This window comes from Hemiscyllium ocellatum, chromosome 9 (genome assembly GCF_020745735.1).
Source record: "Hemiscyllium ocellatum isolate sHemOce1 chromosome 9, sHemOce1.pat.X.cur, whole genome shotgun sequence".
NCBI lineage: Eukaryota > Metazoa > Chordata > Chondrichthyes > Orectolobiformes > Hemiscylliidae > Hemiscyllium > Hemiscyllium ocellatum.
The window spans coordinates 38,145,163-38,166,771 of NC_083409.1; the positions used below are offsets into that span (position 1 = coordinate 38,145,163).

The 21,609-nt window shown below is 41.8% G+C and overlaps 1 protein-coding gene across 8 annotated transcripts in view; it reads right to left on the minus strand.

Annotated features, from left to right (window-relative positions):
- Positions 1-19,298, minus strand: part of prrc2c (proline-rich coiled-coil 2C) — an 84,659-nt gene extending 65,361 nt beyond the window's left edge. For 7 of the 8 annotated variants that reach the window (XM_060830147.1, XM_060830142.1, XM_060830144.1 and 4 more), the window contains exons 1-4: positions 19,178-19,298; positions 3,737-3,910; positions 2,385-2,559; positions 110-249 (exon numbers count right to left, since the gene is read on the minus strand). In XM_060830147.1, the coding sequence (XP_060686130.1) occupies positions 110-249; positions 2,385-2,559; positions 3,737-3,851 (430 nt within the window). In that variant the 5' untranslated portion in view covers positions 3,852-3,910; positions 19,178-19,298. Of the gene's footprint in view, positions 1-109; positions 250-2,384; positions 2,560-3,736; positions 3,911-8,079; positions 8,147-19,177 lie in introns of those variants that run through there. The other variant, XM_060830141.1, reaches the window with a different exon arrangement.
- Positions 19,299-21,609: the final 2,311 nt, after the last annotated feature.

Sequence of the window (21,609 nt, forward strand, 5' to 3'; positions counted from 1 at the left end):
ATTCATCAATCTCCTAATATTACTCAAAAAGCATATACATTACACCAACAAATATAACTTCCGAGAACCAAAGTCAGATCTTGGCTCGTTTGAGTTTGTAGATGCTTACCATCTCCTTGGCCAGTGTGTTTGTTATTAGTCTGGGCCCAGGATTTCACAACTGGAGTTGGTACCTCCTGGGTGCTTGGGGCCGGGGATTCTGAACTGGGTTGCTGGGATTCTTGTACTTGGGCTTCAGCAGTACTGTTACTGAAATCACAATTTCCATTATTAGTTCCTTTATAAGAACACACAGTTCCATTCTTTTCTACCAAAAGACATTTAGCAGCAAGTATACTAATTTGGGCCACTCCAATAATTATTTCTTTAACTGTCTTATTTAAAACCACCTTTTAGCGCAAGAAGTTTGAAAACTTCAATGCTATCCATCATAAATGAAAACCTGTCAATCACATAATTATCATAGAGTCATAGAGATATACAGCATGAAAACAGACCCTTCGGCCCAACCCGTCCATGCCGACCAGATATCCCAACCCAATCTAGTCTCACCTGTAGGCACCCGGCCCATATCCCCCCCAAACCTTTCTTATTCCTATACCCATCCAAATGCATCTTAAAAGTCGCAATTGTACCAGCCTCCACCACATCCTCTGGCAGTTCATTCCATACACGTACCACCTTCTGCGTGAAAAGGTTGCCCCTTAGGTCCCTTTTAGATCTTTCCCCTCTCACCCTAAACCTATGCCCTCTAGTTCTGAACTCCCCAACCTCAGGGAAAAGACCTTGTCTATTTATCCTATCCATGCCCTCAATTTTGTAAACCTTTATAATGTCACCTCTCAGCCTCCGATGCTCCAGGGAAAACAGCCCCAGTCTGTTGAGCCTCTCCCTGTAGCTCAGATCCTCCAACCCTGGCAACATCCTTGTAAATCTTTTCTGAACCCTTTCAAGTTTCACAACATTTTTCCACTAGGAAGGAGACCAGAAGTGCACCCAATATTCCAACAGTGGCCTAACCAATGTCCTATACAGCCACAACATGACCTCCCAACTCCTGTACTCAATACCCTGACCAATAAAGGAAAGCATACCAAATGCCTTCTTCACTATCCTATCTACGTGCGACTCCATTTTCAAGGAACTATTAACCTGCACTCCAAGGTCTCTTTGTTCAGCAACACTCCCTCGGACCTTACCATTAAGTGTATACGTCCTGCTAAGATTTGCTTTCCCAAAATGTAGAACCTCGCATTTATCTGAATCCATCTGCCACTTCTCAGCCCATTGGCCCATCTGATCCAGATCCTGTTGTAATCTAAGGTAACCCTCTTCGCTGTCCACTACACCTCCAATTTTGGTATTATCTGCAAACTTACTAACTGCACCTCTTGTGCTCACATCCAAATCATTTAGGTAAATGACAAAAAGTAGAGGGCCCAGCACCGATCCTTGTGGCACTCCACTGATCACAGGCCTCCTGTCTGAAAAACAACCCTCCACCATCACTCTTTATCTTCTACCTTTGAGCCAGTACTGTATCCAAGTGGCTAGTCCTCCCTGTATTCCATGAGATCTAACCTTGCTAATCAGTCTCCCATGGGGAACCCTGTCGAACGCCTTACTGAAGTCCATATAGATCACATCTACTGCTCTGCCCTCATCCATCTTCTTTGTTACTTCTTCAAAAAACTCAATCAAGTTTGTGAGACATGATTTCCCATGCACAAAGCCATGTTGACTATCCCTAATCAGTCCTTGCCTTTCCAAATACATGTACATCCTGTCCCTCAGGATTCCCTCCAACAACTTGCCCACCATCGAGGTCAGGCTCACCGGTCTATAGTTCCCTGGCGTGTCTTTACTGCCCTTCTTAAACAGTGGCACCACGTTTGCCAACCTCCAGTCTTCCGGCACCTCACCTGTGACTATCGATGATACAAATATCACAGCAAGAGGCCCAGCAATCACTTCTCTAGCTTCCCATAATGTTCTCAGAAATGAGATAACAAGATAACAATTCTTTAAATAAAATCGAGAGTTTCAAATTTCTCATATGACATGCTGTAATATCAGGAATTTGAAGAATACATAGCACTTTGTAAAATTCAACCTTTTTAAAAGAAAGACATTTTCCTCAGGGAAAGAAAATAATTGACCTCTGTAATATATCCTCTGGAGATGACAATGTCCTAGCCTCAAAAGGATGCTACACCAATTAGTGCTCTTGACAAAACTACCATATTCATAACATAAACAAAGTTAATGTTTTTATTAACTAAAAAGAGTGTACTTTGCAAGCTGCAATTAGATGTACACTCATTTTGACTAATTGCACTCAGTGTGCACAATGATTTATGAAGACATCTTTATTGCAGACCTACCTTTCCTCTTGTTGTTCAGACTTGGTGACCCATCCTGACCCATCCTTTGGTATAATATTCACATTAGGATCATTTCCCTTGTTCTCCGCTTTGAGGCTTGGAAGATTTGCAGGTGGTGGTATGCGCCGCGAGCTGGCCACTTTGCCCAGGCTCTGTAATCCATGTCGTGCTGCAACTGAGGACAATAACCAAATATTAAGAGCCAAAAGATGTAGGACTTGTATTTTGCAGGACAGATTTCCTTGACAATTGCGGCCATCTTTCTAATGTAACAGGACTTCCTTCTCAATTTCTCAGCATCACAAATAACTTAACATGGGTGCAGTCTTTTATCAAGAATTTGCCGTCACTGTCTGCATAAAAGGATAGACCAGATCTAAAAGTTAAAGTTCTAAATTAGAGGAAGGACAATTTTGATGGTATTAGGCAAGAACTTTCAAAAGTTGACTGTGGCTTATAAAATCGTGAGGGCATAGATCAAGTGAATAGCTACAGTCCTGTCCCCAGGGTTTGGGGGGGTGGGGGTCCAAAACTACTGGGCATGGATTTAAGGTGAGAGGGAGAGATATAAAAGGGATCTACGGGTAAACTTTTTCCACGCAGAGCATGGCACGTGTATGGAATGAAGTGCCAAAGGAAGTGGTGGTGCCTGGTACAAGTACAACATTTAAAAGGCATCTGGATGGGTATATGAAGAGAGTCATAGAGATGTACAGCATGGAAACAGACCCTTCGGTCCAACCTGTCCAGGAAGGCTTTAGAGAGATGTGGGCCAAATGCTGGCAAGAGGGACTAGATAGCTTAAAGAAATCTGGTCAGCATGAAGGAGTTGGACCAAGGGGTTTGTTTCCATGTCGTACAGTTCTAGGACTCAGTCTTAAAAATGTTGGTTGTTGCTTTTTTTTAAAATTGCTAATATGTGCACATTGTTCTTGCCTTGCAACAACTTAGTTATTTCTTATATTCATATCAGAATAGAAGTAACATATTAGTCCAGTGTTTTCAGGTACTTGGCCAATCCCCAAACGTATGTTACAACAACAAAATCATGCCACTGCTGCAATATACTAATTCCAGAAATGTGAAGAATTCCCATCACAATGCGTACACTCTCTAATTCTGGTGTGGCACCAAGAAAACAGCTATTCTGGAAGAGAAAAGTGACACGTGTACATGTGGTGTGCACGCAAGAGAGAAAAATAACAACGTAATCTAGATCTTCAGCACCAAGGAGGTAAGAAAGTAGTTCCGACTGTCCACTCAATATTCCAAGAAAATGCCAAGGTCAAGGGGTGCAACAATATTGATGGTCATAATGATGAAATAACTTACTCAAGCTAAAATACACTCACCTGAATTTTTCTGAGTCTCTATTGATTTCCCCTTGTACGTGTTAAACAGGTTAAGTGTTGCATACTTGGTTTTCCCATCCTTTACCTTTGTGCTCTGGCCTGACCTCTCTGACATTTCAATGGAAATTCATCTAGTCTGGCACAGCTCGGATCACCCTCAAAATCAGCCACCTCCTGCAAGGAAGCAATGCCAGAAATGATAAGCCAATTCCTTTCTCTCACTTAATAAGAAATTATACTTGGTAAAAACAAGGACTGCAGATGCTGGAAACCGTGGTCTAGATTACAGTTGTGCTGGAAAAGCACAGCAGGTCAGGCAGCAACCGAGGAGCAGGAAAATCGACGTTTCAGGCAAAAGCACTTCATCAGGAATAGAGGAGAAATTATACTTGCCAAGCCAACTACAAATTAGAAAGATTATTTCAGTCAACACGGGTTGCCTCAACTCTGGCATTGTGAAGTATACTAAATAAGGTAATCTAAGGAAAATGTTAATTATAGGACTGCGATTTGGAAATGACTGTATAAAATCAAATTGTAAATAAATTCTCTGCAAAATAAAAAGCAATTGATTTGTTGATGACAATGTTGAATTGAGTTAAAAAGTAATCTAGATGTAAAGGCATGGAGATACAAGAATCGTTTGGGGATGAAATGGGTGTGGGGGGGGGAAATCATTACCAAACTCAAAACTTTCACAAAATCTTGAATGTCAACAGAATAAATTAAGTAATATGGAACCAGCCAGATAATTCAAGGAACATTCCCTTCGCTCATCAAACAGTTTTGTATTTTTGAAAATCTTTTCTCTGCTTCATACTCATTTGTGGGCAGTGGTGGTTAAATGAGAAGGCTCTTCATCATTTGTTGGTACCCCATATACATTATGAACAAACTTAAAGTCTTCACTTCCATTGAAACTTTTTTCACTCTTATTTTAAACACCACAAAAATGCAGATATACTTACAAATACATGATACATGGAGAAAAACAGTCAATCCTGAAGTTTGACAGGTGATTCATACAGTTCAATAACAAGGCATTTCTAAGACTTAAAGTTGTACTTGTTTTGATACGTCAAGAACACGCAGCACATTTGACAATAATTGAGGGATACTGCAACAATGTTGGTTCGGTGGCATCAATTTAGTAGTTTAGTACTCATATCAGGTTGCTCAACACAGGATGAATCACAGCCACATCCAACTCTGTCCTCACTAAACAGTACCACTGTTTCACTGGGAGTAAATATGAGCTCAGCTGCAGCATCTCCAGTGCTGCAACTGTGATAACACAAGCATGTTCACACATGGCAGATTCTTGTTCCTAGACACTGCCAAATGCATGATTCATTGCCTAGAGGGAATGATTTCCTGGTGCTGATGGTGAGGTGGGGTTTGGGGTGGAAGGTGTTTCATTTGGAATGAAGGATGCCAGGAGAGCAATTAGGGGTGGAATGAGGGGAGTGAATAACTCATTACCAAAGCCAAAACAACTGTAAAAAACCTTGAATGTCAACAGAATAAATTAAGTCATATGGAACCAGCCAAGGAACACTCCCTTCTCCACTAATCAAGCAGTTTCATATTTCTGAAAATCTTTCCTGCTCTGCTTCATATTCATTTATGGGCATTGGTGGTTAAATGAGAAGGCTTTTCATTATCATTTGTTGGTACCCTTTCACATTATGAACAAAAATTAAGATCAGCTGTGGACAACAGGCATGCAACTCTCTCAATAAGTCAGAGTATTGAGTATGGGGTTGGGAATATTGTGCGCAATTCTGGTCTCCTTCTTATCGGAAGGATGTTGTGAAACTTGAAAGGGTGCAGAAAAGATTTACAAGGATGTTGCCAGGGTTGGAGGATTTGAGTTATAGGGAGAGGTTGAATAGGCTGGGACTGTTTTCCCTGGAGCGGAGGCTGAGGGGTGACCTTAGAGGTTTTAAAATCATGAGGGGCATGGATAGGGTCAATAGGTTTAGTGTGAGATGGGCGAGTTATAAAAGGGACCCAAGGACAACTTTTTCATGTGGAGTGTGGCACATGTATGGAATGAGCTGCCAAAGTGGAGGTGGCTAGCACAACTGCAGCATTTAAAAGGCATCTGGATGGGTATATGAATAGGAAGGGTTTAAGAGGGATATGGGCCAAATGCTAGCAAATGGGATTAGGTTAGGTTAGGATATCTGGGCGCCATGGACGAGTTGGACTGAAGGGTCTGTTTCCATACTGTATATCTCTATGACTCTAAATGATTTGTTAGAAGAAATACTTAATAATAGCTTCAAGCTACATACATGTGCTTAATCCAAAATAAGCATCGGGACCAGAAGAGACTGAAGCAAATTGGCCTATATTAAAATGTCATGTATATTAAATACATGCAGGCCAATTTGGTGTCATAAAAGACATCAGAAGTGGCTGTCCTTTGATTCCACCATAACATTTAGTCAGGATCTCATGCTCCTCTCTTCAAGTAAGTGACCAGGCAGTATGTCAAGCTGAAGAGTTTAGCTTCAAGTACACCACAATTCGGCTGCTGAATACTACAGTGGAAACTCGATTATCTGAACTTGATGGGTGGGCATTATTTTGTTCGGATAATCGACTATTCAGAAAGTCGATTAAATGCCTTTCCTCTGGGGCTCAGAGTTTTAAAAGTCTGCTCCTCGTTGAGGAGACTGCAGCAGCACAGTGCATGAGACCCCGACCCCAACCCCGGCCCCGACCCCCCCCACTCCGGTCCAACCCCACCCTCGCTCCCTAAACCCCTTCCCACCGCTGCTCCCGAGTGAGTGAGTGAGGTCAGTCATTTGGAGGATTGGCTGACTTACAGAAATCAGAGATAGGAATAAAAGACATTTTGTTTTAGGATGACATTACAAACTATAAATGGAATGCAATGCAATTCAAATCAGTAGTAAAAGTATACTACACAAAGTAACCAAGAGACGGAGTTGTGATTTCCCCAGCATCCACTGACAGGGTAGCAAGTTAACACAATTACGAAGAACCTGAAGAGAGTATGAGAATTTAACAGCTTCAAAAATTGTTGAAATTTGTTTAAATTGCAAATTTTTTAAGTGGTGAGAATGCAGAAAGCTGTAATAAAGAGAATCTAAGTGCTCTTGCACACGGGTCACTAAAGTTTAGCATGCTGACAGAATAATCAGGAAAGCAAATCAGAAATTGGCCTTTATTGCAAAACAGTTGGGAAAATTAAATATAATTGTAGAGAGCATTTTTAAAATTGTGTCTGGAGTACCTTGCACTTTTGATCTTAAGGAGGAATAAATTAACCAATAGAAGTTCAGAGAAGATTCACCAAGCTTGATTCTTGGAAGGAATGCACCATACAATGAGAAAAGGTTGAACAGGTGGGCTTACGCTCTTTTGAGTTTAGAAGAGTCAAAGATGAGCTTATTATGCATAAGATCCTGGGGGGGCTTGACTGTACTTTCTTTGGAAGAATCTAAAACTAACTGGAGGGGAGAACACTTTAAATTCAGAAGTATCCTATTCAAGATGGAGGTAAGATTATTAAGAATAGTAAGGCTGGGTAATTGAGCAAATTCGAGACTGAACAAGATTGTTTGTTGACCACCAAAGAGTTAAGGGTGAAATGGGGCAGGAAGGAAAGTGAAGCTCAGCCAGTCCACATAGCTATGATCTTACTGAATAGCAGAGCAAGTTTGGTGCAATGAATGGCCTCCCTTTGCTTCTCATTTCTAATGTAGCCTTTGAAGGCTGTAATCAATTTGAGGTCCTGAAAGAGGTACATCCTGTTAATGAGGTGTAACTGGGTTTTTATGATGTAAGTCATAAGTACAACTGAATAGCCTCTGTTGTCCGAGAACATTTTTGTAATGCCAATTTTAGGCTGAAAACAGAAAAGCTCAATATGTTATGAAAAACATGCACGGTAGCATCTTATAATCTTGTCTGAAAATCTTCTTGATCTGACAACGAATTCAATTTAACTTTAACTTTTAACTTCAGAAAAAATGAAATAGACAGCCCAGTATTTTTAGAGCATTTTGCAGACGATTTGGAAGTCAGTTACAAGCATCTTAGTTTTCCCAGTGTCCATAAAATCTGGCCAATTTTTTTTTACAGGATTTTGGCAATGGGTGTGATGCAGCTGCTTACGATCTAAATAAAAAAAAATCTAGGCTTATATGCAACTCTGCATAAAGGGGGAAAATCTATTTCTGCTCCTAATTTAGATGATCATAATCAATGGTAATATTTAACGTATCCAAACATTTTGGACATTTGCATGTTGAGAAAATATCTTGAGATATAGCTGAAATAAAATTTACGTGATATTTGATAATTACCTTTAACCTACGAGAAAAGTATTTCTTTTCTATCTCTCGCTGAAGGTCGCAAGTCTTAATCACAATCTGTAAATGACAATTAGAGTATTTTTTTTCCCATACCATATCTATATTCAGACCCACCAATACAAGCTATTCCAAAGCTTGGCTACTTGCATTCCTATGATCGTGTTATATTTGCTTTCTATGTGGCTAAAGTCCATAACCAGTCCAGTGAAGCGACATATGTACAGGTAACAATTTACCCAGTAAAAATAAGCCAGCCAGCAAGGAATTATCATTCAGAATATCGGAATCAAAACAGCTTGGTTTTGCTTGGAAAGGATTATATCTTTAGTAATGCACCCAGTTACTGCTGACAGTATTTTGCTTGTGACAAAATAATCTAACTCTGCTTCAGAATCTTTTAGTTACTAATGACAAAAGACATTAAAAGTCTGCTGAAAAAAAATTTCCAGTACCTGATGGAAAATATCACAGTCCACCACCTTACAAATTATTCATGTTCTCAAAACAAACTTGCATAGCAACATTCATGATTCAACAGTCCACTGAAAGACATGCATATTAATTTGGGTTCTATGGACAACTAACAACCTCTGTCATCTGTCAGTATTTCAAGGTTAATGTTGTGACAATTTAGTTTGTTTTTAAGTATGATTTATTTTCCTCCCTTGATGTACCTATTCATAACTGAAGAGAGCAGAACATTTAACCCCGCAGATTTGTTTTGCCCTCACATGAAGTTATGGCTGATGTATGACCTAACTTCATATACCCACTCTTGAACCATCTTCTTCACTCTTTGGGTAATACAAATTCATGAGCTTTTTAAAAAAAAATTAATAACTGATCAGCATCAATTGCCATTTACGGAACACTATTAAACTTTCAGCACCTGTTCATATAGAGGTGTTTGACCTCTTTCTGAAAAGGCTCTATTCTTAATTTTTTGGACTACGTGGAGTTAAGCACTGGGGGGCCACCACCGAAGTTACTTTCTACCCATCAGTTCCGCTGAAATATCAATCAAAACACTCGAGCTTCAGGGGTTTGGGAAGTACCACCCTAGTTCAAATATCACAAAAAGAGTTTAGCAAAAACAGTTGAAATATTTATCATGTTTCAATTTTAAATGTGGTAACGAAAATATATTGTAAAGTTTCTTGCAAAAAGGCTTTCCAGCATTGAAGTGCAACACCATATATTAAGCAAGGCTTATATTGAAAGAAATTTAATTCCATTTCAGAATGTCTTAGCATATCTACAATGAAGAGGGGTTAGAGCATCATTTAAATGATTAGGACATGGGTCTGTAACCTGGGACTCTTCAGCAAGTCATTTGCAGTTCAACTTTTTCTAGTTAAATCACTTAACACTTATTTAATTTGAAAATATGACACAAATAAGAATTGAGTTTTAATCATGCTGATAAAATGTGAATCCTGATGCTCTATGCTGTGGTCACAAATTATTTTAAAGAATTTTTTTTTTAAAAAATGAACTTGTTTCAGCACTTTTGCCAGAGCATGGTATTGATAATGCTTTTAGTTTGAGGACAGGTAACATAATGGTAACCATTGTATTTCAATGCTATGATCATAAATTATTCTGACTGAATGAGAGGCTTTTGTAAATACGAGAACTAATAATGAAAAAAATTATTCTTTTAAAAGATAACTTTACTGACAATTATATTAAAAGGACAAAACAGATTATTATTTTAACTTTTCTTGTGGTTCTGCTCGCCGAGCTGGAAGTTTTTGCTGCAAACGTTTCGTTCCCTGGCTAGGGAACATCATCAGTGCTGTTGGAGCCTCATGTGAAGCGCTGCTTTGATGTTTCTTCCGGTATTTATATTGGTTTGTTCTTGCCGCTTCCGGGTGTCAGTTTCAGCTGCAGTGATTTGTACGTGGGGTCCAGGTCAATGCGTCTGTTGATGGAGTTTGGGGATGAATGCCATGCTTCTAGGAATTCTCTGGCTGTTCTCTGTCTGGCTTGTCCTATGATAGTGGTGTTTTCCCAGTCAAATTCATGTTGCTGGTTGTCTGAGTGTATGGCTACTAGAGATAGCTGGTCGTGTCGTTTTGTGGCTAGCTGATGTTCATGGATGCGGATTGTTAGCTGTCTTCCTGTTTGTCCTATATAGTGTTTTGTGCAGTCCTTGCATGGTATTTTGTAAACTACGTTAGTTTGGCTCATGCTGGGTATTGGGTCCTTTGTTCTAGTGAGTTGTTGTCTGAGCGTGGATGTTGGCTTGTGTGCTGTTATGAGTCCTAAGGGTCGCAGTAGTCTGGCTTCAGTTCTGAGACGCTCCTGACGTATGGTAGAGTGGCTAGTCCTTTTGGTTGTGGCATGTCCTCGTTCCTCGGTCTATCTCTTAGGCATCTGGTGATAAAGTTGCGTGGGTATCCGTTTTTGGCGAATACCTTGTATAGATGTTCCTCTTCCTCTTTTTGCAGTTCTGGTGTACTGCAGTGTGTTGTGGCCCTTTTGAATAGTGTCCTGATGCAGCTTCGTTTGTGTGTGTTGGGGTGGTTACTTGTTAGTAGAGAGAACACCCAACGGAGAATTCACCACAAGGGTACACAGGAAACCAACACACACAGACCAAGTCAAAAAATATGAAAGTAACCACCCTAACACACACAAACGAAGCTGCATCAGGACACTATTCAAAAGGGCCACAACACACTGCAGTACACCAGAACTGCGAAAAGAGGAAGAGGAACATCTATACAAGGTATTCGCCAAAAACGGATACCCACGCAACTTTATCACCAGATGCCTAAGAGATAGACCGAGGAACGAGGACATGCCACAACCAAAAGGACTAGCCACTCTACCATACGTCAGGAGCGTCTCAGAACTGACAGCCAGACTACTGCGACCCTTAGGACTCATAACAGCACACAAGCCAACATCCACGCTCAGACAACAACTCACTAGAACAAAGGACCCAATACCCAGCATGAGCCAAACTAACGTAGTTTACAAAATACCATGCAAGGACTGCACAAAACACTACATAGGACAAACAGGAAGACAGCTAACAATCCGCATCCATGAACATCAGCTAGCCACAAAAACGACACGACCAGCTATCTCTAGTAGCCATACACTCAGACAACCAGCAACATGAATTTGACTGGGAAAACACCACTATCATAGGACAAGCCAGACAGAGAACAGCCAGAGAATTCCTAGAAGCATGGCATTCATCCCCAAACTCCATCAACAGACACATTGACCTGGACACCATATACAAACCACTACAGCTGAAACTGACACCCGGAAATGGCAAGAACATCCATCAACAGACACATCGATCTGGACCCCACATACAAATCACTGCAGCTGAAACTGACACCCGGAAGCGGCAAGAACAAACCAATATAAATACCGGAAGAAACATCAAAGCAGCGCTTCACACGAGGCTCCAACTGCACTGATGATGTTCCCTAGCCAGGGAACGAAACGTTTGCAGCAAAAACTTCCAGCTCGGCGAGCAGAACCACAACAACAGATACCCGAGCTACAAATCTTCAATCAGATTTTAACTTTTCTATTGATACATAAATTGAAGTGTGTAACTTGCCAATCATCCTGTACATGGTTTGGAAATGCCAAATTTTTGTATTAAAATGAAAACTTTGAGAGACATGCTGAGAAAAATTCTTCAGGCTACAAAAGGTCACTGATCCCCAGACTAGGATTTGAAACCAAAAGGTTAAGATTTCAATACACCTTTGAATCATTGCTAGCTGAATTAGATGGTAGTTAATTTTGCCCATTTCCACTTTAACAGAAAACCATCCTGAAAGTGGAATTCTGTTTAATTTTATGCCCGTGCGTTGATCTCAAGCACTTTGCAAGGTAGACTCTTGCAATTTTAATGTTTCATGTCATCAGCAACTGCAAAATGATGGACTGTTTTAGGTTGTTGAGCTTTCTGCTTATATAATTAAAGCTAAGGTAGTTGTTTAACAAAAAAATATTAAGGGATATGGTGGGAGCACGGGTAAGTGGATCTGAGCCCACTAGCCATGACCTTATTCAGTGGCAGAGCAGGCGCAAAGGACCAGATTGCCTACTCCTGCTCCTGGTTCTTATATTTCAAATAGTTCTAATTAATGGAAGTTCACAAAGTTGTTTAGATAAATGAAATGATTTTAACAACAATGTTTCATTGCGCACAACAAATACCTTTGAGACTTTTATTGCATTTAAAAACACAGCAGGAAAATATTTTATACTTAACTTATCTGAAGTGAACTTCAATAACTACATACGTGAACTTTCTAATTTGCCGAATAGAACTTTTTCTGGTCAAATCACTTAACATTGTCTAACCTTTTCAAATTAAGTAAGAGTTGTGTTTTTATCATGCTGATAAAATGAGAATTACTGTTGGGCTATGGGATTGGCAACAATCTAATTAGAAATACGCAGGCGATGTTTGTAAAAATATAATTTATGGAAAGAACTTCATACTGTATATAATTTTATAAAACCTGTTCTATAATTAATATAAGTCATTTTCTAGAATCACAGATCATCTAGTGACTTAGATGTCATGCTTGAATTAAGTAACAGCTGATGTGTAATATATAGCTGATGTGGAAATTCAAGTTTTGGGAATACAGCTAAAGGAAGGCATTTTTAATTGCTTTCAGTTTGTGAGAACTAACTACTTCTACAAAAAGGAAGAGACAAAATTATGATGATTGGAATGTTTATCCACAAATAAGTGATTTTAAAAAAAAGCACTAAGGATGGGTTTGAGTTCTATGCCTCATCACCTGGATTTTTACAAAGTAACTTAATTTTCATGTAGTTATTAACACATGCAGAGTCACAGCACGTACTGTGAGTTAGAAGGAAAAACACAGCTATTGGCTCAAGTTCTGGAGTCCCAATTGTTGAAAATTGTCACATGGTGCAGTGCATTGGGTACATGATGTGAAGAGATAGAGATAAATAATTTTGAGAGACATTCTTACCTCTCACCCTCATCACTTAGACTTATAGTACTTGGTACCTGGCCAGACATGGGTCAAATACACATATGAAACCAGATAGGGAGCATGGAGAAACAGCAAGGATTAAAAAAAGTAAGGGGCAAGAGGTGTCAGATTCCAAACTGATTCTTATTATTGAACAGTTGAGTTGAACAAAGTCAAATGTACAACAAAAAAGCAACAAACATATATAACTACTTTCAAATAGGTGCAAAAGATAATTAATGAGGCAGAACATTCAGGTGAGGGGGGGGGGAAAAGAGTGGGGCCAGAGGGGGAGTGGGCAGAGGAAGGTGGGCGGGGGGGTGGTGTGTGCAGAGGAAGGCGGGGTGGGGGGCAGGATCAGACAAGGGCAGAGGAAGGTGGGGAGTGCCAGACAATGGGTTGGGGTGCCAGAGGAGGAGGTGAGCGCTAGAGGAGGGCAGAGAATTGGAGGGGGGGGTGCCAGAGAAGGGCAGAGGATTGGGGTTGGGGGGGTGGGGCGGGGTTGTGTGTGGGTCCGCCAGAGGAAGGGCAGAGAAGTGGAGGTGGGGGGCACACAGCAAAAAAGACAGACACCTGGCATTTATATAGCACATTTGGGGCCATCCTGTGGCAGTTTAAATTCATCGTCCTCTCTCCTGAGTTCAATGCCCTTAATCTCAAGATCTCTCCCTCCATATAATTTCAGACATTTTTTTCATGCCACACTTTTCATGCTATAATTTCATGTCTGTTAATATCAAACTCAGACAGAATGATTTCTTTTTACCCTCTTCTCATTCTTCATCCCAACACCTCTCTGTTAAAATCCCTCAAATGGGTGACTTAAAATTCTTTTCTTTTCTTTTTCCAGCTGTATTGTTTTTACCTCCCTCACCACCTGCAGCACAGTATTCATTAGAACATTGCTGCAGCTACTGATCTACTCAATCAGGCTTCATACCCTCACCATAGTCATTTCCCACATATTCTCATTTCTAGTTCCCACAGGCCGAAGGAATATCAACTTCAAGTCCATAGTCACCAATGGCCGACTCTCACCGTCAGGTTTGGCTGGACAACACGGAACACCATTGGGCCCTGCTATTGTTTATTCTCATGAATAAGGTGGAATGCAAAGAGAACCTTTATTTGCATGATTTGGAGATGCCGGTGATGGACTGGGGTGCACAAAGTTAAAAATCACACAACACCAGATTATAGACCAACAGGTTTAATTGGAAGCACGCTAGCTTTCGGAGCACTGCTCCTTCATCAGGTGGTTGTGGCGCTCCAACAGCTAGTGTGCTTCCTATGAAACCTGTTGGACTATAACCTGGTCTGTGTGATTTTAAAACTTTATTTGCATGATCCCTAACTTCATGCATATCTCTAAATTCTGTTTTACCTGTCTGAGCTCTGAGCTCACATCATTATCTAGGTTCTTGCTGCTTTCAATCTATTCTCACTAAAGTGATCATGCAGCTTTCGCTCCTGCCCTTAATTAAATGTTTGTGTGTTCTCTCTTCTTAAATGCTGCCTCTCATCCCTGCAATTCCACTGAGACCTCTCCTAACAAAAAAAAAGCTTGATCCCTCTCTCACTGCAAACTAATCATCATTTCCACAACCTCCCTTTTAAGTTCTTTGAATGTTTTGTTACCCTGGGCCAATGGGCTGAGAAGTGGCAGATAGAGTTTTATTTAGATAAATGTGAGGTGCTGCATTTTAGGAAAGCAAATCTTAGCAGGACTTTTACACTTAATGGTAAGGTCCTCGAGAGTGTTGCTGAACAAAGAGACCTTGGAATGCAGGTCCAAAGCTCCTTGAAAGTGCAGTCGCAGGTAGATAGGATAGTGAAGAAGGTGTTTGGTATGCTTTCCTTTATTGGTCAGAGTATTGAGTACAGGAGTTGGGGGGGGGGGGGGGGGGGGGGGGGTCATATTGCAGCTGTACCGGACATTGGTTAGACCACTGTTGGAATATTGCATGCAATTCTGGTCTTCTTCCTATCGGAAAGATGTTGTGAAACTTGAAAGGGTTCAGATAAGATTTAAAGGATGTTGCCAGGGCTGTTTTCCCTGGAGCGTCAGAGGTTGAGGGATGACCTTATAGAGGTTTATAAAATCATGAGGGAAATGGATAGGATAATTAGATGAAGTCTTTTCCCTGGGGTGGGGGGAGTCCAGAACTAGAGGGCATAGGTTTAGGGTGAGAGGGGAAAGATATAAAAGAGACCTAAGAGGCATCTTTTTCACTCAGAGGGTGGAACATGTACAGAATGAGCTGCCAAAGGAAGTCGTGAAAGCTAATACAATTGCAACATTTAAAAAGGCTTCTGGATGGGTATATGAATAGGAAGGATTTGGACGGATATGTGCCAAGTGCTGGCAAGTAGGACTAGATTGGGTTAACTGGTTGGCATGGATGAGCTGGACCGAAGGGTCTGTTTCCGTGCTGTACATTTTTATGACTCTGAAAATGGGGTCCCCTTCCCCAAAAACGTTATTATATCATTCCACACATAGTTTTCTAAGGTCATAATCTGAAACCTACGACTTCTCAAATTTCTCACAATCTTGAACACAGATTGAACTGTATAGGCCTACTCACAATTTTACCTCTTCAATCCACAACTACAGAAACTCCTACAATTTTCACTGCTACTGAAGATCCCAAAAATCTATTTCTGGCTGTTGCAACTTCTGTGTTTATCACTTGCAATCCAAAACTAGCCCAAGTGTGGAATACGATGTCATCTCACCAGCACCTTACCTGACCACTAAACTGACTCTTACTTTTCATTTTGTTTGTCGGGGAGAATAGAGGTTCTGTCCAAAACCTTAGGAATTAACATCATTGTTTTAAATGCCATCACAAACCTCTCCCAGGCCAACTAATCATAACTGAGTTGCGCTTCTAGCTGCAGGAAGCATCTTTCACTTCAGTGAGACTACCAATTTCTGTTTCTGCTGCAGCTCTCCTGTTATGGAAACCTTCATTCGTAACTCGTTATCTATTCCAAAACTGTCTGAGATACCATTCACCTTCCAGCCTACATAAGCGAAACAGAGTATTGGATAAGCTGGGTTCATATTAACTTGTACCAAATTCTATTTCCCCAGTTCACAAATTAGTCATCAAAAAGTCTGATAAAATTCTCATTATTGCTTTTGAATCCGCTCATGGGCTCATTATCTCCATGTCTATGATCTACTCCAGTCCTACAAGACTTTAAAAATCTCTGTGCTCCACCAAATCTGGCATCTTGGGGATCCAAAATTTTAAACTGTGTTCACAAAGCACCTTTTGAAATCCTTTGAAGTGTTATAGGTGCTTTATGAACACAATTATTAAAGTTATTAAGCATAATATTCAAATATCTCAAAACTAGAACAGCACCATAAAAAGGGACATAGTGAACCAAATGCTTCCTTCTATGCTAGATCATTCTTTGGAAAAGATTGGTGGAATTCTGGAACATTCCCTTTAAAGTTATGGACCATGCATGAATTGCACTTTTAGACAATGAGAAATAAAATTTTGTAAGGCAAGAATATCATAGATGTGGAACAATGGAGTAACAGGTACAGATTATCAAGGTCAAATTAAATGGCTGAAAAGACTTAACGGACTGGATAGCTTACGCTTACTCCTACAGTCAAACTAAGTACAGTTGGTATGGTACATGATCATCCGAAAGGGCCACAGAAGAAAGTGACTGCTAAGAATCATGCCAGAGTATCAAAGGTGAAGCATTAGCATTGATGGAGAGTTAGCTTTCGGCCGAGGTTAAAGTAAATGGATATTTTTCTAATTCGGAAAATAAAGCCAGGACAACGTGAAGAGATATCTGGAAAATGCTAATTAATGGAAACAGTCTTGAAAATGAGTAAAAGAGATTATCAATAGGTATATGTAATCTTTAACAGAAATTTACGTATAGAAATTAAACAGATTTTGAATTTGTACATTCGACCTCAAATGTAAGAAAATGGCAATGAATACGTTGGCTCGGTTATGGTTTTTTGGGGATGTTGGGATTGACTGTAACCCAAGAACCTAAAGAAACTAAAAAACTGTTTACAGGAGGTATGGGCAAGAGATCTAACCTAAGTTACACTGCCTTTTCAAAGGGAATCAAATAAAGTCTCGAAAAGGAAAGTGTTTACAGAGCTGTAATTCTTGCAAAGAACCATCCAGGTACAATGGGCCAAAAGGTATCCTTCAGCATCATCTTATATTTGAAGTGTTTAAAATTATAATATTTCTTCAGCCAGCAAAAGGTGTTACTCAAAATTTGTTGAAGAAAGCAGCAGAGGTTATGAATTTCTTCAAGAGTAATTGTTAAGATACAGATACCAGAACAACGATATTAACATTAAAATTAAATTCTCAATAGTGAATATTAAACACTGCTTGACAAGGACCAGAAGAAATGGAATTACTGTTGATAAACGAGCCACTCAACCAGGAAAACATCATAATGGTGTGAGATTCTATACTCATCAGATGATTATTTACATAATTTTCAGCAATAGTGACCGAACAGCAATCAGAAGGAAATCCTGGGCTATTCCAGGATTTTTATTTAGACCAACCTTTTTTTTTAAAAGAATATATAGATACAGACGTTTGACTAGAGGTTGAACCTTTCTTTAAAAAGGGATAAGAAATCACATCCATTGTGGTGATAAAAATATATGAAGCAATGGAAACTAAAATTCTGAAGGTAAGATATTGTTTCAGTGCTGTCAAAGCACCGAAAGTTTAAAAATATTTTGTGTTGAAAACAAAAGCCCATAATCCAAAAGTATTTACACAAGCATGCTTTTGCACTTCGGATTCGGAGCATATTGCGAAGTACGGCACAATCATGCTACGGAATATTTTAAAACGGTGGTGACTGGAACAATTAATAGCAACCACTGGTGTAAAACTGGATGTAAATACTGGCTGTGCTTTGCCCCGGTTTTGTTGGGTTTTTTTTAAAAAAAAGGAAGTTGTATCCGCTTACTCATGCAGTTGGACAGCGCATCTTGCTCATCCAACGCTCACCGAACTTAACAACCATATTTGCACGCTGCACCCTTCTGAGAAGGCCCAAGATCACCGCGCTTCCTCTTCCGTAATTATACCTCCCCCCCCCCCCCCGGGGGAGGGGGAAACAAAGGCATCCTCAAAACGACGGGGAATGTTAGAAAAAAAAACTGAGCGGCTCGCGAAGTAGAAACCAAATTCCAGCTATGGATTATAAAAGTCACTGCTAAAAAAAAATCAATCCCAAACTCTGCTGCATTGCTGCAGTCTTGCGGATTTGGCGGGGGGGGGGGGGGGAATGAAGAGAGAAGGAACCAGATAGGAAAGAAAGGGAGGGAAGGAAGGAGGGGGGGAAGGGAGGAAGGAGGGAGGGAGGGGGAAGGAAGGAGGGAGGGAGGGGGAAGGAGGGAAGGAGGGAGGGGGGCGGAAGGAGGGAGGGAGGGGGGGGGAGGGAGGGAGGGAAGGGAGGGAGGGAAGGGAGGGGGGGGAGGGAGGGAGGGAGGGGGGGGGAGGGAGGGAGGGAGGGAGGGGGGGGAGGGAAGGGAGGGGGGGGAGGGAAGGGAAGGGAGGGGAAGGAAGGGAGGGGAGGGGAGGGGAGGGAAGGAAGGAGGAAATCCTTCTCCCTCCTTTCCTCGCTTCACCCCCCCCCCACCTCACATACAGATGATGTAACCTGAAATGCCCTTTCGGATTCACCAGCCAGATGGCTCCCTCCCCCCCCCCCCCTCCTTGTGGGAGGCTGAAAACGGACGCGCAACAGAGAGAAAAAAAACACACACACGGGCTGGGGAACAAAGGCACAAGGATCCCCGGCGGAAGGCGAAGCAAGGCCTCGGCGCGGAGTTGGGAGGGATCGGCTCGGATGGAGAGGCCGCACAGACAAGGCAGAGCTGCAGTGCGGCAGCCTCCGGGGCCTTCTGTTACACTCCCCGCCAGCCCCGGGCCCACAGAGTTACCCAGGGTAGACATTAGGGTAAAACAAGGAAGGGGGGGGGGAGGGGAGGCGGGGGGAAGAAGAATCGCCGTGAAAGAGCCGGCTCGTCAGGCCCGAGGCCCGGCCCGACTTGCCCCACTTACCACTCGGCGTGCCCCCTGGGTCGTCCCGCTTTGCTGGGTTTCTCTCCGTCGAACAAGCAGAGCGCTGCGTAAAGAAAATGTGTCGGCGAAGAAGCCGGATGTGGCTCGGGCCGGTGTTCAGGAGGGCCGGACTCCGCGATGAAGAAGCTGTCACTCAGTCGCCGGCTGCCTCCCCCTCTTCCTCCAGCCGCCCAATCAGACGCGACTGCGACTCGCCCCAGAGAGCCGTCCGCCAGGGGACAGCGCGTTTACGTCAGCTCGCTCTGCGTCCGTCCGCCCAGGCCTTGGGTGGGGGGTGGAGGGGAAATGCGTATGACGTCGATGCGCCGCGCCCCCATCCCAACCCACGCACGCCAGTCGGGACTAAACGTCAACGCGCTCTGACCTCATTGCGCAACCCTTTCCTCCCCACCCCCCCTCAAATCCAACCCACGCTAGCCGGAAGTACAAGTCAGCGCGCTCTGCAGTCCCAGCAAGGGAACGGTGTGTGACGTCAAAGCCCATCCCCCACCCCCACCGCTCCAACACTGGTCGGAAGTAGAACGTCAGCCCGCTGGGTCAACACCGCAGCATTCTAGTGACGTCAACGCGCACGGCTCTCGATGAGGTCATCGGGTTCCTGTTACTGCCCCTGCAGGTGAGAGGGAGGAAGTTTCAAAGTCAGCTCTGATGAGTGATACCATGCTCTCTCCCAATCAACGTTTGTTTCCGCAGAAAATTACAATAATTTGCTTCAATCACTTCCTTTCTTTAATAGTGCTTTGTTAACCACACTTTGTTAAAGCTTTTGGCCTTGTGCTCAACTGATCAATCACAAGAGTATGAAGGAGCAACAATTTTTTTTCTTTTTTTATAGATCTCCTTTTTTTTAATTAACCCCCACACTACCGCCTCACTGCGGTAGTGCTCATTTTTTCCCCAGCACCCATGGTGCGTGTGCAGGTGCGAGACGCAGTGAGAGACACAAAGTGCACAAATCTTTATTTAATTTCCACCACCAGGAAGAAAGGAAACACCCGAGTGAACTGTGACAAGCAGTGCCCTTCACATCAAAGGGCAATGCTGCGTGATCAAACAGTGAAGGGGAGGGCAGGGACTAAATCAAAATAGAGTTGGAGGGGGAAATAATGCACTCCACTCCCTGCGGCGCCCACCTCTCTCTGAACAACTCCAGGGTGTTAGGAGCAACAATATACACTGCTTGAAAGAGAGTGCTGATTGGTTTGCAAGTGGATTATCACTTGTTAATTGACCTTTATTGTTGGGACCCTTTTTTGAAGAGAGGACCTATTATCAAAAGAAAAAAAAACTACAGATGCCGAAAATCTGAAATAAAAAGAGAAAGTGGTAGACATGGTCAGCAGGTCGGTGCAGAATCTTTTCAAAGAGTTAAATTTTGGAAATATTTCATTAGAAAGTACTTTCTAAGAAGTGAACAAGGAACAACAGTAGACAACTCGGCCTTTTGAGACTGCTCTACCATTCAATAAGATCATGGCTGATCTGATTTTAATCTCAGCTCTACATTTCTGCATATCCTCAATAATCCTTCATCCCCTTGGTAATCAAGAATCTAACTACTCCTGCCTTAAAATATTTAAAGATTTTGCATCCATTGCCTTTTGAGGAAGGGAATTCCAAAGCCTCTCAATCTTCAGAGAAAAACTGTTTCCTCATCCCTGTTTGAAATGCTTGCCCCCTTATTTTTAACCTACTACCCCAATGCTAGATTCTCCCACAAGTGTAAACACTGTTTGAATATCCACCCTGTAAAGTCTATCTTATACGTTTCAGTTGTCACCTCTGACTCTTCCGAACACCAAAGAATACAAACCCAGCTTGTCCAGCCTTTCTTCACAAGGCAATCTGTTCATGCCAGATAATAGTTTAGATCAGAGTGGTGCTGGAAAAGCACAGCAGGTCAGCAGCATCCGATGAGCAGGAAAATCAACGGTTCGGGCAAAAGCCCTTCATCAGGAATAGAGATTTAAATTCAGATCTCCAGCATCTGCAGTCCTCAATTTAGCTAATTCCAGATAATAGTCTAGTAAACCTTCTTTGAATTTCTTTCAATGCGTTAATATCTTTCCATGAGTATAGTGACCAATACTGTACACAGTATTCCACATGTGGTCTCACCATTATCCTTTATAACTGAAGCATAACCTCTCTATTCTTGTATTCAATCACCTCACAATCAACCGTAACATGGCATTAGCTTTCCAAATCACTGTTTTTTCTTAAAAATGCTATCACTCCTTCCACTAACCAGAAAGGCAACACAACAGTTACACATTGTTTTCGGTCCCATACCGACTGCTGTTGCTGACATCTTTATGTTATACCACAGAGGTGGCTGCAGAACAACCATTCTCACTTGAGATGGAAATGAATAGTATCAGTGTGGACTCAGTGGGCTGAATGACTGACTG